Genomic DNA, 16,201 nt, shown 5'->3' with positions numbered 1-16,201 from the left:
ATAATCAAATTAGGGTTTTTTGTTGTTTGTTTTTCAGGAAAATTAGTCAAATGCTACTTAAAGGAAGCACTTTCCAAAATTCTGTTCTCTGTTCCATTGCACATTGACCAACTAGAAAGGACATGTAACCTTCAGATTAGTTTAGGCCACATTTATAAAAATTAAGGAGCCCTTTAACGAAAACCTACATTCCTTCTTTACAATATAGAAATGCACATTGAGAGTATAAATGATTTCCCCTAGCTATAGAAGTAATCTTTCTTCAAAATGTAAATAAACAGTCCGTGAGAACTTGCTTTTCTTATACTTCTTTCTCTCTAGAGCCTTGGTTGTTACCCAGTAGAGCTGGAGAGAGGCCCCCGGGGCTTTGGATTCAGCCTCCGAGGGGGGAAGGAGTACAACATGGGGCTGTTCATCCTTCGTCTTGCTGAAGATGGTCCTGCCATCAAAGATGGCAGAATTCATGTGAGTTGGTTTCTGTCTGTAACCTTAGGTTCAGGCTCTAGACTAGAAACTTCAAAAGATATTAATAATTGATTTAAAGGGATGCAGGAACCTCCTACATCTAAAAAGCAGGATTTGTCGTCACTGATACCTCAAAAAGGCAAGTGCTTGTCATTTTGCTTTTCTAATGCCCTGATGATTTCATTTCTTCCCTTCAGTGTGCTAAACTGTATTACAGTTATGCTACTTTGCCTTCTTGACCTTGGTCAATAAGAAAATTCATTTCTTATTCACATAGTCAACATCTGAGGGTAAATGGATTAATAAATACACTTTTCATCTTAATAAGAGTCTTGAGAAAGCAAGGATCAAATAGAATCTTTAACTTCTCCCAGGAAACAATAGGTCCAGGATTTTTACTCCCCTCTTAGCTACCTGGAGAGGTAACTAGAGGCTGAAAAGCGTGGCTCTCAATACTTCTTACTGTTTGAAGGACTAGAATTCACATCAGTAGTATTCCATCACAGATGTTCTCACTCTGAAACACTGTGACTTCATATAGGGCATTGCAGACCAAGTTGTTTCTAGATCTGCATAAGATAGTTTTTCCCTCTTCTCTGGTTGTTAATTAAAGAAGAATCTTATGTAGAAGACATTTGCTGCCAGGCGTGGTTGGCTCACGCCTGTAATCCCAGCACTTTGGGAGGCCGAGGCGGGCAAATCACCTGAGGTTGGGAGTTCGAGACCACGTGGAGAAACCCTGTCTCTACTAAAGATACAAAAATTAGCCAGCTGTGATGGCACATGCCTGTAATCCCAGCTACTCGGGAGGCTGAGGCAGGAGAATCGCTTGAACCCAGGAGGCGGAGGTTGCAGTGAGCCAAGATCGCGCCATTGCACTCCAGCCTGGGCAGCAAGAGCAAAACTCCATCTAAAAAAAAAAAAAATAGACATTTGCTGTCCTTGATTTAAAAAAAAAAAAAAAAGTTAATTCACTGGTATTCAGTTAGGTGATACACTAAAAATTTTTAATTCTAGATACCCTTCCCCCTACTAACTCAAAAAAAGTTTGGATTTCCTTTCTCTGCCACCAGTAAGCATCAGGGAAAAGGAACTTTTTTTTTTTTTTAACTTTAAGTAATTCAGTGAGAAAGGCAAATGACCCTGGTAATTATTAGCTGGTATATTGTAGTGATGATTAGAAAAGGTGCTTCTGGGTGATTTAGCAGTTTTGCATTTTTCATTTCACTCCCATTACTCATTTCATAAACACACACTGAGTGTTTGCATTACCCAAAGCCTTGTGCGCGCTACTGAATTAGCTGGGAGAGACAGTGACCCAAAACAAATAAGATACTATCCTCCCTCAGAATGACCAGACACATGCACAAGTTCAAAGGGGTGAATAGAGAAGATTTCACAGAATAGGTGGCATTGACTGACAGGTGCACAGGATTTCAATAGGGAGAAATTGAGGAGAGAAAACATTCCAGGCTGAATAAATGAGCAATGGGGTAAAACTAAGGAAGTATAAGTCATGTACAGGGAACTTCAAATGGTTGAGTTTACTTAGATTTTATTTAGAAAATATGTAGAGGAACAGAGGAGATGAGAATATAAAAGCATATGGGTCACAGGCATAAAAGTCCTAGACAGTGGAAGCCACGGGAGGCTTTTTAGCCAGGAATTTCCCCTTGGAGCAATCTGCTGATAAAAATCTGTTAGTGGTGTGCAGGATGGATGAAGGAATCCAGGTAGCTGTAATTTATGCATACAGTGGTAGTGGTGGGAGTATAACTTGGTAACGCTTTGGATGGAAGATAAGAGATGCCTATGAGTTCAACTGTCAGTGAAGAAAAGACCAGACTAGATGACCAACAAGATCCTTTAAATGAGGGATGAAGGAAAAGGAAGAGTAAAGGATGACTCAGAAGCCTCGCCCCATCTGTACTACGAAAACCATTAGGGAGGCCAAGGGGAGAAAGGATATGGCAAAGACTGATGGTGTAGTCAGTTTGAGTCATGTTGCGGTGAAGGGAACAGCTAGTAGAGCAGGTGTAAATATTCAGCAGGCAATTACTACTAGTGGTGGAAGCCCAGATTGTGACATTACTGAGAAGTGATGATGGAAACCTTTGTGGTAGATAAGATCACTAAAGAAGAATATTTAGAGAGTAGTGAGCCAAGGGCAGAGCTCTGAGCAAGGCGTGTAGTTAGATAAGATAAAGGAAATGGGAAGGCAGAGCATGCAGAGCCACAGAGCCAAAGCTGCAGTGTTTATGACAAGGAGGGACTGATGGCCAAATGCTGTTAGTACAGCTTGTCAAGAACTCAGGAACTCCTGGATCTGCTTTCTCGTAGAGACAGTTTCATATGGTGACACGAACATGGGTTTGGAAATCAGACAGGACAAGAATCTTCTCCTAACCTGAGTTTCCTCATCTGCAAAATGCAGAACTATATGTAAAATACATGGTCCAAGTAAACTTCTTAAAGTCTTAATAAGAGCATCCTGAGACACTGTTTACAGAGCATGGCATATTTATTCCTGGTTTTCTTGGTCCTTTCCCCTCCCCTCCCCTCCTGTCTTCTCTCTCTCTCTTTTCTCTCTGTCTCTCTCTCACAAACACACAACCTCTTCAGTTACTTTACATCTGTGTTTTTAACACTTCCATTGTATATATTGTCACCAAAATCCTAATTACATGATAAATTAGGATAACATTGTTTTAAATGTTGGTTCCAAATATAACCCTCAGATCCACTAATGTCAGTAAACAAAAGGCAAACAGGCCTTAAAGCAGATAAAGTCTAGTTCTAAACATGTCATTCTTAGCCAGGAGTGGTGGCACGTGCTTGTAATCCCAGCTACTTGGGAGGCTGAGGTGGGAGGGTCACTTGAGCCCAGGAGTTCAATACCAGTCTGGGCAATACAGCAAAACATCCTCAGTTAAAAAATGACAACATGACATGCTTTACGAATGAGCAGAAACTTTAGAATCTAATGATGAAATCAGCTTTTATTTCAAGAATAAACTGAAAAACAAACGGAAATAAGCAATTAACTGTTAGACCCTAGTGTGCTCTAACCTGTAAGAAAATGTCAGCTTTTCAGAGAAGTTACTTTTTGGGCTATTAAGTTATCAAAATCTTGACTTGATAAAGCTCATGAGGGCTTTGCATATAACTAGTGCTCAATAATATGTTATTGATGACAACTTTCTCTGGTGGCCACTGTCCAAATGATAAGAGTTTATCTCCAGCTGACACTCGCACCACGGAGCTACCTGAGTGCCCCCTCTGCCTCCCCCGCTTGCCTCTCCTCTTCTCCCTTTATTAGGGTGACCACTGTGCTTTGTGTCCTATACCTCTTACTCTGTATTTCCAGCACCTGATACAGTGCCTTGAATATTCACACCAGGTGCTCCATAGGTATTTGTTGAAAGAGTAAAATGGATGGATCATTCTAGATACTGAGAGAATTACTGTGTTTGTTTGTTTGTTTGTTTTTTAAGATCAGTTCCCAGCACGTATTACTGGGTGAACAGGAGTGGGGATATATGAAGTAATTAGCAACAATCTTAGTGTCATTAAGAAAACAAGAAAATGTTAACTTGTAACATAGATGGAAGGGGTTGAGAGGTTTTTCCTTTCAGTCTGGTTAAAATTTAGAGAGGAGGGAGAAAAAAGTGTTCTGGGATAAGGAACTGAGAAATAGCTGAATGGAAAAGGTTCATATTAGCAAAGTGTCAAACTTGAATATTTAACATAGAACAGAATCAGATTTAGAAAATATTAAGAGTTTGCTGTCTTTGAGGCAATATGTGTTTTCCTACATGTGTGTTTTTACTTACATTAGTTTTATAGTCTCTCAGAAACTCTGAAATAGGTGACATTATCCCCACTTACAGATTTAAAACTGAGGCTCAAGGAGACCTAGTCACTTGCAGAGATCACTCAGCCTGTGAAGGCCACAGTGTGACCCAGGTGTGATCCTGGTCCGTCATCCTCGAAGCTCGGTCCGTGTCCTTTCCGCTATGTCAGGTCTTGGCTTGTGTCCAGTTTGGATTGGATTTCATTGAGAGGCAGATAGTTTCTTAACAGGTTGTGAGATAATATAAGCCATGTGGTAGAAATATTTTGTCATTTTAATACATTTGTAGTGGATGTTGTTTTTAAAACGACAAGACTGCCTAAAAAGATAGTGATTTGTTTAAAAAAGGGAACATTCTTTTTGTCTATTCTTCCTACTTCTTTTCTTTTGGTTCTATTTTTTTTCTCTCTTTTCTTTCCTCTCTCTCCTCTGTCCCCATAATTATTTTTCAATAATACAAAACCAAACTTAAATGTTTGTTCTATTTATCAAAAGATGTTTTCTCCAAATTATTTTTTATCACATTTTTAAAGTGACTCAAAATGTTAAAAGGATGTTTACTGGGTGAATTTACTTCTCTGAATTTCCCTCTCAGGAGAGTCTTTTGCATCTGTAGTTTTGTGTATGTAGGTCTCTGCAGAATTTCTCCTGCTCTGAGGGGCCTACCATAAATCTTAAAGCAATGGCTCCCCCTCCTTCCCCTCATTCAGTTTTAAAGTTAAACAGAAATGACACCTGGTGGCAAGTCTGTTCAATTACAAGTTTTGTTTTGTTTTTTGTTTTTTTTTTTTGCAGTTTATTGCAGTAAAAGAATAAAGAGTGTTACAGGTTTGGAGAGCTTAAGCTAAAGAATGTGACTGAAATAAATTATAACCTCAAACACGTTTTACAAGATATACCCAAAGCAGTGTCCAAATACTATCTATTTTAATTTTCTTTAGTTATCAGCAGGATTATATATCTAGTGCTAATTTATTACCTACATTGCCTCATGAAAATGATTCTTCTTCCATCACTTATCAAGGGAAATCTAAGTACTGGCTTTTGTTGCACTTATATATTCTGGATAGTAAGGGGTTTCAAATTACTCTCCATCCTATTGTCTTACTTTGGTTTTATTAAGGTGTTTTCATCTTACATATTAAATCCATCAATCTTGTTTCTGATATCCTCCATTTCTTCAAGAGTAAGACTCCCTTGTTTAAAATAAGTATGCAATAAGACCCTTAGTCTATTTCGTAGTTGACTTGAATTTTTTTTTGCATTGTATAGAATGGAGTACAGTCTACAGTTAAATCTTCATAATGATACACTTGAAAATAGCTTGAAAACTAATATTTGTACTTGGTATATAATCATGTTTTATCTTAAGTCCTCCCAGAAACCCACGAAGTAGGTACTAATATTATCCTCATTTAACAGATGAGGAAAATGAGACCACAACACTAGAAAGAGGTAGAGCACAAGATGGGAACCACGGCCTCCTGACCGCCTGTGCCGTGCTGTGTCTGTAGAAAGCGTTGACCCACTGACCTTTGTTAAATATTGAGTCCTTCTGTTTTGTTACTTCTGGATTGGCTTATTATTTTTTTTATTCTTTAGTCACCTTGCAGCTAGCTAGCTTCAACTCAAAGGAACTTCTGGATTGCTTTAGTAAGCTCTTACAAACGTTTGAGTATTTGCTTTTAGGAATTTCAGTAATATGCCATTGTTTAATTTTTCTGTTTTGAAGCCAGTATCCTTCATTTACATGTCACCTTGAAATAGTTTTCAACTTTTTAAATAAATTCAGGGGGGTACATGTACAGGTTTTTTACACAGGTATATTGCATGATTCTGAGGCTTAGAATATGAATGAGTTCCCATCTCCCAGGTAGTGGGCATAGTACCCAATAGGCAGTTTTTTAGCCCTTGACCCTCTCCTTCCCTCCCCCATCTTGTATTCCCGTGTCTGTTATTCTCATCTTTGTGTCCATGTGTACTCAGTGTTTAGCTCCCACTGACAAGTGAGAACATGATGTGTTTGGTTTTCTGTTTCTGCATTAGTTTGCTTAGGATAATGGCCTCCAACTCCATCCTTGTTGCTGCAAGGGGACATGATTTCGCTCTTTTTGGCTGCATAGTATTCTATGGTGTATCTGTACCACATTTTCTTTATCCAATCTGGCATTCATCAACATGTGTTTGCTTGAAATAGATTTAAAATCAGTACCATCATTATCTTTAATTAGGTCTGTTCCAAAGTTATACTTGACTTTTACATATTTTCCCTTTTTCTTTTAAAGTAACTCAGACATTTCTAGTAAATCACAATGGTACTAAGGTAGATCTTATTCTGATCCCTAGTTTTATGTTTATTTTCCTAAGAAATGATTTTATTTTTTTATTTTTATTTTTTTGAGACAGAGTTTCGCTCATTGCCCAGACTGGAGTGCAATGGCGTAATCTCGGCTCAACACAACCTCCACCTCCCGGGTTCAAGTGATTCTCTTGCCTCAGCCTCCGGAGTAGCTGGGATTACAGGCATGCGCCACCACGCCTGGCCAATTTTGTATTTTTAGTAGAGACAGGGTTTCTCCATGTTGGTGAGGCTGGTCTCAAACTCCCAACCTCAGGTGATCCACCCGCCTCGGCCTCCCAAAGTGCTGGGATTACAGGTGTTAGCCACTGCCTCTGGCCCTGAGAAATGATTTTACACTAACATCACTAAGTTTAACATCACTGAGTTACTGGTTTTAAATAACTGTTCATATTAATCTATTCTCCAAGCTTAAATTTTTAAGAATTTTAATCTATAAAGATGTCATTTATTCAAATGCCTCATGTATGTACAGGACATAGCAGCAGCTCAAAGGAATGAGCAGTTCTCCCTGGAGGCCAGAAAGGCTTCAAAGATAAGGAGCCCTCCGCCCAGGTTTTAGGAGATACATTTCGGATTCAGCTCAACTTTGAAAGTACCCTTCACATTCAGACATAACTCTGTAGTATCATTTGGATTGTTGTTTTTCAAATGCCTAACGTGTACCCAGTGCTCTCTTGTGTGAGAGTTGATAAGAGGACAGATGGCAGCAACAGGAAGAGACAATGTCCAGGTTTACTCACGTATAAAAACCCTACACAAGAAGTGCCCAGGTTTACTTATGAAAATCCTACACAGGGCCGAGCATGGTGGCTCACGCCTGTAATCCCAGCACTTTGGGAGGCCAAGGCAGGTGGATCACGAGGTCAGGAGGTCGAGACTATCCTGGCTAACATGGTGAAACCCCGTCTCTACTAAAAATACAAAAAATTAGCCGGGCGTGGTGGTGGGCGCCTGCATAGTCCCAGCTACTCCTGAGGCTGAGGCAGGAGAATGACGTGAACGCGAGAGGCGGAGCTTGCAGTGAGCCGAGATCGCACCACTGCACTCCAGCCTGGGCCACAGAATGAGACTCCCTCTCAAAAACAACAAAAAGAAAAAAAGAAAACCCTACACAGGAAAGTTTTGTATGGCTATTAAAGATCTGGGCATCTTCAAATCAAGAACCAAATTCTAGAATTTGATTAACATTCTAAATTCGATTTTTATAAATTTAGAAAATTCCAAATCTGATTCTAGAATTTGATTCTTGACTTCAAGATGTCCAGATCTTAGTTACTAGCCATATAAAACTTTCCTGTGTAGGATTTTTTGTGAGTACACCTGGACATTGCCGCTTCCTGTTGTTTGTTATCATCTGTCCTCTCATCAACTCTCGCAGGGCAGCACTGGGTACACGTTAGGTATTTTACAGATGAAAGAATCACTTAGCAAGGTTGAATGGCTCAAGAGCTGACAAAAGCAGAATTTACAAAGGATGCATAGTTTCATGTTGTCCCTGTGAATGTTCTCTGTCTAGGTTGGTGACCAGATTGTTGAAATCAATGGGGAACCTACACAAGGAATCACACATACTCGAGCAATTGAGCTCATTCAGGCTGGCGGAAATAAAGTTCTTCTTCTTTTGAGGCCAGGAACTGGCTTGATACCTGACCATGGTAAGTAAAGTAGCCCACTAGTAGCTGAAAAGTTGTATATTATGGAGGGGGGGCAGAAGAAAGATGAATATATATTTGCAGAGGATAGATATTTTACTAGTTAATTCAGAGATGAATGCTGGAACCATGAAAAGCTAGTTACATAGCAGAGTTATCATAAATAGTATTAGAAAACAAGTGACTTAGGCAGGACTTTCATTGGAATGGAATGTATTTTAAATTCAATCAGAAAAAACATAGTTGTTTTTGTAGAAAAATGTGCCTATAAAAAAAGTGTATTAGAGGCAAACAATTTAAATATCATAAAAAACATTTTAAATCTCTGCAAAATATCCCAGCTTTTCCCCTTACTTAGCTAATTACACATTACCAACCAATATTTTTATTTCTGTAAAGCAAGATAAGTTTATATTATAATGAATATGCAGCATGAAAACTTTAGGCTTTTCTGGTGACTCGGCAAAAACAAGTTGCTATCACCCTACCTGGAGACACGGAGTTGGACCTGAGACCATGTCTGTCTTGTATTAATGTTAAACTTCCTGGGTTTCCATTGCATGTTTTGAAATATCATGGTATTTGAAAGTCACTGTTTTTTGAGTGCACTATTCTAGAAATAAAGGCAGTACGACACCCACACAGTACTTGCCTCATCTAGCTCCCCACTCCCTGCCCTACCCAACCTCACCACTTTTGAGGGATAAGTGTAGACATAACCTCCTACAGTAGCCTTCCAGCTTATGATTCTCTGACTGTATTATCTTCCACCATCTGCTTGTAAATCATACGTTCCCAGTGACATCTTTGCTAACTGCACTGATTTTTTTTTTCACATAGTCCTAGGCTTTTTCTCTTCCCTCTTCAGGTTTGGCTCCTTCCGGTCTGTGCTCCTACGTGAAACCCGAGCAACATTAAGGCTTTCAGGGCTTTTCTTGGTCTTTCCTTAAAAAGACTTGGTAAATTTGCATGTCTTGTAAATCACTTTCTTCTTTTGTTTTCTTTTAAATTAAAAATGATGCTATTAAATACATCTATTTCTATCTTCTGCACTTTTCAGTCTCCTTTTGACATTAAATTTGACAGCTTAATGCAAGAAAATTATTTACAAATGCCCATGAGCCTCATTCTGGTTACCACAGTTTGGTTTCCTTTATTAATTAGTGATTTTGCCATATCCTAAACTATATCAATCCATAATAATTAGTGAGCTTCTTGGGCCAGGTAATTTGGTTCAACTTTATAACTTGTAAGTTCTAATTGGGCTTTACTAATAGAGAATTTACAGAACATATATTATCTCACTAATTATATGTAATTGGAAAAAAATGAATATTATTTTATGTATATAAACAACCTATCCTTTATGTATGAACAGATGTTTATACACATCTGCCTATATTTGTAGAGAGATATGTTGTAAACATACACAAACTGTATAAAATACAGGCTTTTTAAGCAGTTAGTACAATTCAAATGGCTGTCAAAGTTCAAACGTACTGTTCCTATTTGTAATTCTAAAAATAATGTTCCATTCAAATCACTTTTTTAGGTGATTGGGATATTAATAATCCTTCATCGTCAAATGTGATTTATGATGAACAGTCACCATTACCCCCATCTTCACATTCTGCTTCCATATTTGAAGAGTCTCACATGCCAGTAATTGAAGAATCTTTAATGAGAGTTCAGATATGTGAAAAGGCAGAAGAATTAAAGGACATTGTACCTGAAAAGAAAAGCACTTTAAATGAAAATCAACCTGAGATAAAGCACCAGTCTCTTCTCCAGAAAAATGTGAGTAAGAGGGATCCACCCAGCAGTCATGGGCACAGTAACAAGAAAACTCTATTAAAAGTAGAAAATGGTGTTACACGAAGAGGTAGATCGGTTAGTCCCAAAAAGCCAGCCAGTCAACATTCAGAGGAACATTTGGATAAGATTTCTAGTCCTCTAAAAAATGACCCCAAAAGAAGACCCAGAGATCGATCCCTCAGCCCCAGCAAAGGGGAAAATAAAAGTTGCCAGGTCAGCACCAAGGCAGGTTCTGGACAAGATCAGTGCAGAAAAAGCAGAGGTCGGTCTGCCAGTCCAAAAAAGCAGCAAAAAATTGAAGGAAGCAAAGCTCCATCAAATGCTGAGGCCAAATTGTTAGAGGGTAAGAGTCGAAGAATAGCAGGCCACACAGGCAGTAATGCTGAGCAGATCCTAGATGGGAAGGAAAAATCAGACGTCATCAGGAAAGATGCAAAGCAGAATCAGGTGGAAAAAAGCAGAACAAGGTCTCCAGAGAAAAAAAGCAAAAGAATGGTTGAGAAATCTCTTCCATCCAAAAAGACTAATAAGACTACAAGTAAAGAAGTATCTGAAAATGAAAAAGGAAAGAAAGTAACCACAGGAGAAACAAGTTCTAGTAATGATAAAATAGCAGAAAATATCCAGCTATCAGAAAAGAGGCTGAAGCAAGAACCTGAAGAGAAGGTAGTTTCAAACAAAACAGAAGATCACAAAGGGAAAGAACTAGAGGCAGCTGACAAAAACAGAGAGACTGGAAGGTTCAAACCTGAAAGTAGTTCTCCAGTTAAGAAAACACCGATAACTCCAGGGCCCTGGAAGGTGCCAAGTGGAAATAAAGTCACAGGCACTATTGGTGTGGCTGAGAAACGGCAGTAACCGTTAGTATAAAACAAAAACAAGTTGTAATCTTTTCTTACAGCAGCATTTTTCCAGAAAAAGCCTTTTTTTTTCAGATATTCTGAAACAGATAAGTACATGTTAATGTGAGCATCAAGTTACCTAGGCTGCATGAAGGGCCTTTAGGATTGCTAAGAACCAACTGTCCCCCTGGCCGGCTGCCCTCCCTCGCACTCAGGAAGGAGCTGCATCCACACGCTCATCTGACCCGCCCTGCTCAGGCTGCCCAGCTCATCTTCACGAGTGTCTGAACAAATGACATATGTTGATATTAACAGTGTGGTCACAACTCACTTTGTATTTGTGCCAAGTTATCTACTGTATCATGTCTGTTTTTATCCTTCTTGTTCAGCTATTTCCACAGTAATGAAAAAGTTAGGTTTGGCTTGGAAGTTGATGTTCTCAATAGCATGTTGCATGTTTACAGAGAGAAATATGTGAGTCCTTGCAGAAGACGAGACTGTTAACTCATCGTTAAAGATGGCAGTTGTCGTCTAACAGCTACTGATGATGTCCCACTTTAAAAATAAAACCCCCAAACATCACTACTTTAAGGAAAAAATGTAGTCCAATACTGATGCTTTCTTACAGCTTTTTATTTTAATTTGGCTGGATAAGTTGTTTCAAATAACTGTTAAAAGATATTACTTACAATTGAATGTTCAAAATGAGAAAGTACTTTAAGCAATAGAGTTCATCTCTTGCTGTGTTATCCAACCTCGATGTATACTTACAGCATCTCAGGTCACGCTTTTTATTTCACTTATTTAATTATGAAATCATAAAGAAGCATGTGGAAATAGTGTTTATTGCTCTTTGAAGAAAAACCGCCAACTATTTCTGGATATTTTGGCTGTACCTACTACTAAAGTCATTAGTCTTTAATACATATTTGAAAAGTAAAATTATTATATAGATTATGTGAGGGACTTAATCATGAAACCAGTTTCACAGTCCAGGTACCAACTCTTCTGGTAGCAGGTGCACAAGCTTGGGTGTTTAGAAACAACCTGTGTAGGGTATGCTGCCCAGCAAGTGAGGACAAATGTGTAGACAGTACTTACTGGATCTTATTTAACTTTTGGCTACATTAACTTTCTTATTTAAAAACAAGAAAGGGAGACTAAACATCTGCTTAGCTTGTACACATTTTCAGAATTCTGTTTAAAAGTCTAGTTAAAGGTGTTTCTTAGAAGTTGGAGACTGTTAACTGCCATAAAATAGATCCAGGTTTTTCAGTTCCCTGAAGCAGCATTCAGTAGCATCTATATAAATAAAGGCACCTTCGGAGAATAGAACTATTCCATGGAGTGTGTGAACACACTTGTTACGTCACCTGGGTTCATCCTGTTGTGAAGCACATTACGTCCAGGTCCTTCCCTCTGGGAGTCTGACTGTGAAACTCTTTAACCCAACAACTGTATTAGCCCCTGTAGATAAGACATGCTTCCCAGAGTGAGATTTTTGAAATCCCCTTTTCATCCAGAACTATATTTACCCACCTATTGTAACTATTCAAATAGAGCAAAATTAGGAGGCTTGATAAATGCTAAGAATTTAGTACCACAGAAATTATTTATTTCCCTGTAGTCCACAATTAGTGATAACAAATCCTATTTTTGTTAACTGTGACATAACTTTGATGTCATATGTTGTCCTATGTGGTTCTTCCTTTCTAAGTAACCTCTGTCCTGATTATATACTGACTTAGCAATGTGGCCTTGGAATGCTGAGCAAAATGTGGATGTACTGGTTGTAAATGTTTATATATTGTACAGTACCTTTATATATACACTTGAGGTTCTGATTAGAGAAAGATCTGTAAATTGCTCGTTATTTTTTATATAGATATTAAAAAAAAAAAAAAACAAGAGTTCCTGGCCTGCATTTCTGTGACTGTCACATTGGTTCAATGTTGCTTTCTACTGGTGGAGCAAGGTTCCATCATAGTCTGAGTCCGCAGACAAGATTTTGTCCCTCCAAGTAACAAACATTCAAAGTCCTAAAATCAGGAAGATTCTTATAATAATGATTTTACCTGTATAGCTACACTTTTATTTACACATAGAGTTTGAAATTGTTTAGAGTTGAATATCATTATACCCATTTTTCATCTTTCATTGTAAAGAAAATAGCTTTGGATAAATAATTTGCTACTAAAAATCCTTTCTTACACTGTTGGGGAGAGAAGAAAATTTCTTACTGGAAATTCAGCTACTAGACATTTATAATGGCTATAGTAACATAAGTCCAGTTACCACAAGGTCACAAAATTCCATTTCAGCAGACTAACGATCCACATTATCTTTAAAGGTCATTTATTTAGTTTTATACTTACTTTTAGAATAAAGCGTTTTGATTTAACTCGGTATGAAAAGTGCCTAAAACCTACTTCAAAACCATGGTAAATTTTATACTCTTAAGGTGAAATATAAATTCCCACCTACCATTGCAAGAACTCATACTAAAAGTAAACCCACGGCCGGGCACAGTGGCTCATGCCTGTAATCCCAACACTTTGGGAGGCCAATGCAGGCGGATCATTTGAGGTCAGGAGTTCGAGAGCAGCTGGCCAACATGGCAAAACCCTGTCTCTACTAAAAATACAAAAATTAGCCGGGTGTGGTGGCGGGTGCCTGTAATCCCAGCTACTCAGGAGGCTGAGGCAGCAGAATTGTTTGAACCCAGGAGGCGGAGGTTGCAGTGAGGTAAGATCACACCACTGCACTCCAGCCTGGCTGACAGACAAGACTCCATCTCAAAAAAAAAAAAACAACAACAAAAGTAAACCCAAACTTCTAGTTCCCAGACACCACAGTGAAGATGTGCCATAGCAGAGGCTGCGGAAACTGGCAGTAAAATCGTTTTGTTGTTTTAGTGAACATATTTCCTTACTGGTCACAACAAGGAGAAAAGCTTTGAGATACTATTACATTGTCTCACTAGTGAGATGAGAAGGCTAAGATCCTATGATATTGTCTTCTATTTACATCAGTCTTGGACCAGGTAGCTTTTGAACAGGGTCAACTCTTATTTCAGAAGTCTTGGACCCAGAAAGGCACTTGGCTTTTTACTCAACATAAGAATACCTTGTTATTTCCCTTTTTAATAGCAAGATTTAAAAGAGAAGCAAATGTAATCATGTAGAAGCCAAATGCTTTTAAACATGCAGACAAAGAATTTTATGTTTAATATGTCCACTATTCAAAGAGTAAGGATTTAATAAGGCAAGGAGTATTCAGATTAAACTGTATAACAGTCTCACTAATGACTTCCAGGAAGCTGTATTTGACACTTAGTCCACAGTGGAGCTAAGGAACATTGATATAAATAAACTTGTTACAAAATGTGACATTTCAGTCTGGTAAGAGAAATACATCAGAGCAACTTATTACATCATCATGGCATGCTCCAAGGCCTAAAAACTATTTGTGCTTTTGAAACAATAACCTTTATTTATTCAGGTGGCTCTTTTCTGGTTCTATTAGAGTTTATTGGGAATATGATGACTTGTTTAAAGCATGTCATTATTACATGGAATCTATAATTTTTGCTTTTAGTTAGCTGAATTACGACATTGATAGGCAAGTAGCCTTAAGAATTATAAACCCAGGCATGGTAGTATACACCTGTAGTCCAAACTACTCAGGAGGCTGAGCTGGGAGGATCACTTGAGCCCAGGAGTTTGAGTCCAGGCTGGATGACACAGTGAGACCCCATCTCAAAAATTTTTTTTTCCCTTGAGATGGGGTCTCACTCTGCCATCCAGGCTGGAGTGCAGTGGTGCGATCTTGGCTCACTGCAACCTCTGCCTTCTGGGTTCAAGCAATTCTCCCACCTCAGCCTCCCCAGTAGCTAGGACTACAGGTGCGCACTACCACACCTGGCTAATTTTTGTACTTCTTGGTAGAGATGGGTTTTCACCATGTTGGCTAGGCTGGTCTCAAGCCCCTGACCTCATGTGATCCGCCCACCTCAGCTTACCAAAGTGCAGGGATTACAGGTGTGAGCCACTGCGCCCAGCCAAAAAAGAACTTTTTTTTTTTTTTTTTTTTTAGTAGTATAAGAAGGGAGTATGAAGGCTTATAAAGAGAATTCTGGACAGGCGTGGTGACTCACACCTGTAATTCCAGCACTTTGGGAGGCTGAGGTGGGTGGATCAAGAGATCAAGACCATCTTGGTCAACATGGTGAAACCCCGTTTCTACTAAAATACAAAAAATTATCCAGGTGTGGTGGTGCATGCCTGTAATCCCAGCTACTTGGGAGGCTGAGGCAGGGGAATCGCTTAAACCCAGGAGGCAGAGGTTGCAGTGAGCTGAGATTGTGGCACTGCACTCCAGCCTGGTGACAGAGCAAGACTCTGTCTAAAAAAAAAAAAAAGAGAGAGAGAATTCTATTTAATAGAAAACCCTGAATCTTTCTCATTTATACATTAAAATAGGAAAACATAGCCAAGAGCTTTAATTTAGCCTAAACCTATATTTTGACAAATAATCCTGTGGGTATTTTGCAATATTGCATTCAAGTAAAGCTTAACTATTAGCAAATACACAAATCAAGAGACATATTTTGCCATTAATAAAAGATAACTGGCTGGGCATGGTAGCTCACGCCTGTAATCCCAACACTTTGGGAGGCCAAGGCGGGTGGATCATGAGGTCAGGAGATCGAGACCATCCTGGCTAACACAGTGAAACCCTGTCTCTACTAAAAATACAAAAAATTAGCCAAGCATGGTTGCACACACCTGTAGTCAGTTACTCAGGAGGCTGAGGCAGGAGAATCGCTCGAACCTGGGAGGTGGAGGTTGCAGTGAGCCAAGATTGTGCCACTGCACTCCAGCCTGGGTGACAGAGTGAGACTCCGTCTCAAAAATATTAAAAAAAAAAAAAATAGAAAAATAAAAGACAACCATTTATTAACTAGAGTAATACCCTATTATACCTTATAGGCTCAGGATATGCTGCAGGAAAGGTACAGAATTATTGCACATTTGTGAAACTCACACTTCACTATTCAACATGGGTCCCCATAACTGCAGGAAGTAACAGATTACTAAACTAGCCAGTACATGAATAGATTAGATTTAATGAATTAACTTGATATTCCCAAGTGACACACTGTATTTGGGAGAGAAGCTCATCTAACCTATTATAAGTGTATAGAACTAAA

The 16,201-nt window shown here is 38.8% G+C and overlaps 1 protein-coding gene across 3 annotated transcripts in view; it reads left to right on the top strand.

Moving 5' to 3' along the window:
- Nucleotides 1–12,849, top strand: part of MAGI3 (membrane associated guanylate kinase, WW and PDZ domain containing 3) — a 292,279-nt gene extending 279,430 nt beyond the window's left edge. For 2 of the 3 annotated variants that reach the window (XM_015148560.3, XM_077950860.1), the window contains 3 exons: nt 322–465; nt 8,197–8,335; nt 9,885–12,849. In XM_015148560.3, the coding sequence (XP_015004046.2) occupies nt 322–465; nt 8,197–8,335; nt 9,885–11,005 (1,404 nt within the window). In that variant the 3' untranslated portion in view covers nt 11,006–12,849. Of the gene's footprint in view, nt 1–321; nt 466–8,196; nt 8,336–9,200; nt 9,292–9,884 lie in introns of all 3 variants that reach the window. The other variant, XM_015148570.3, reaches the window with a different exon arrangement.
- Nucleotides 12,850–16,201: the final 3,352 nt, after the last annotated feature.

The sequence above is a fragment of the Macaca mulatta genome, chromosome 1, assembly GCF_049350105.2.
Source record: "Macaca mulatta isolate MMU2019108-1 chromosome 1, T2T-MMU8v2.0, whole genome shotgun sequence".
NCBI classification, from domain to species: Eukaryota; Metazoa; Chordata; class Mammalia; order Primates; family Cercopithecidae; genus Macaca; species Macaca mulatta.
This window is presented reverse-complemented; position numbering and strand designations above follow the sequence as displayed.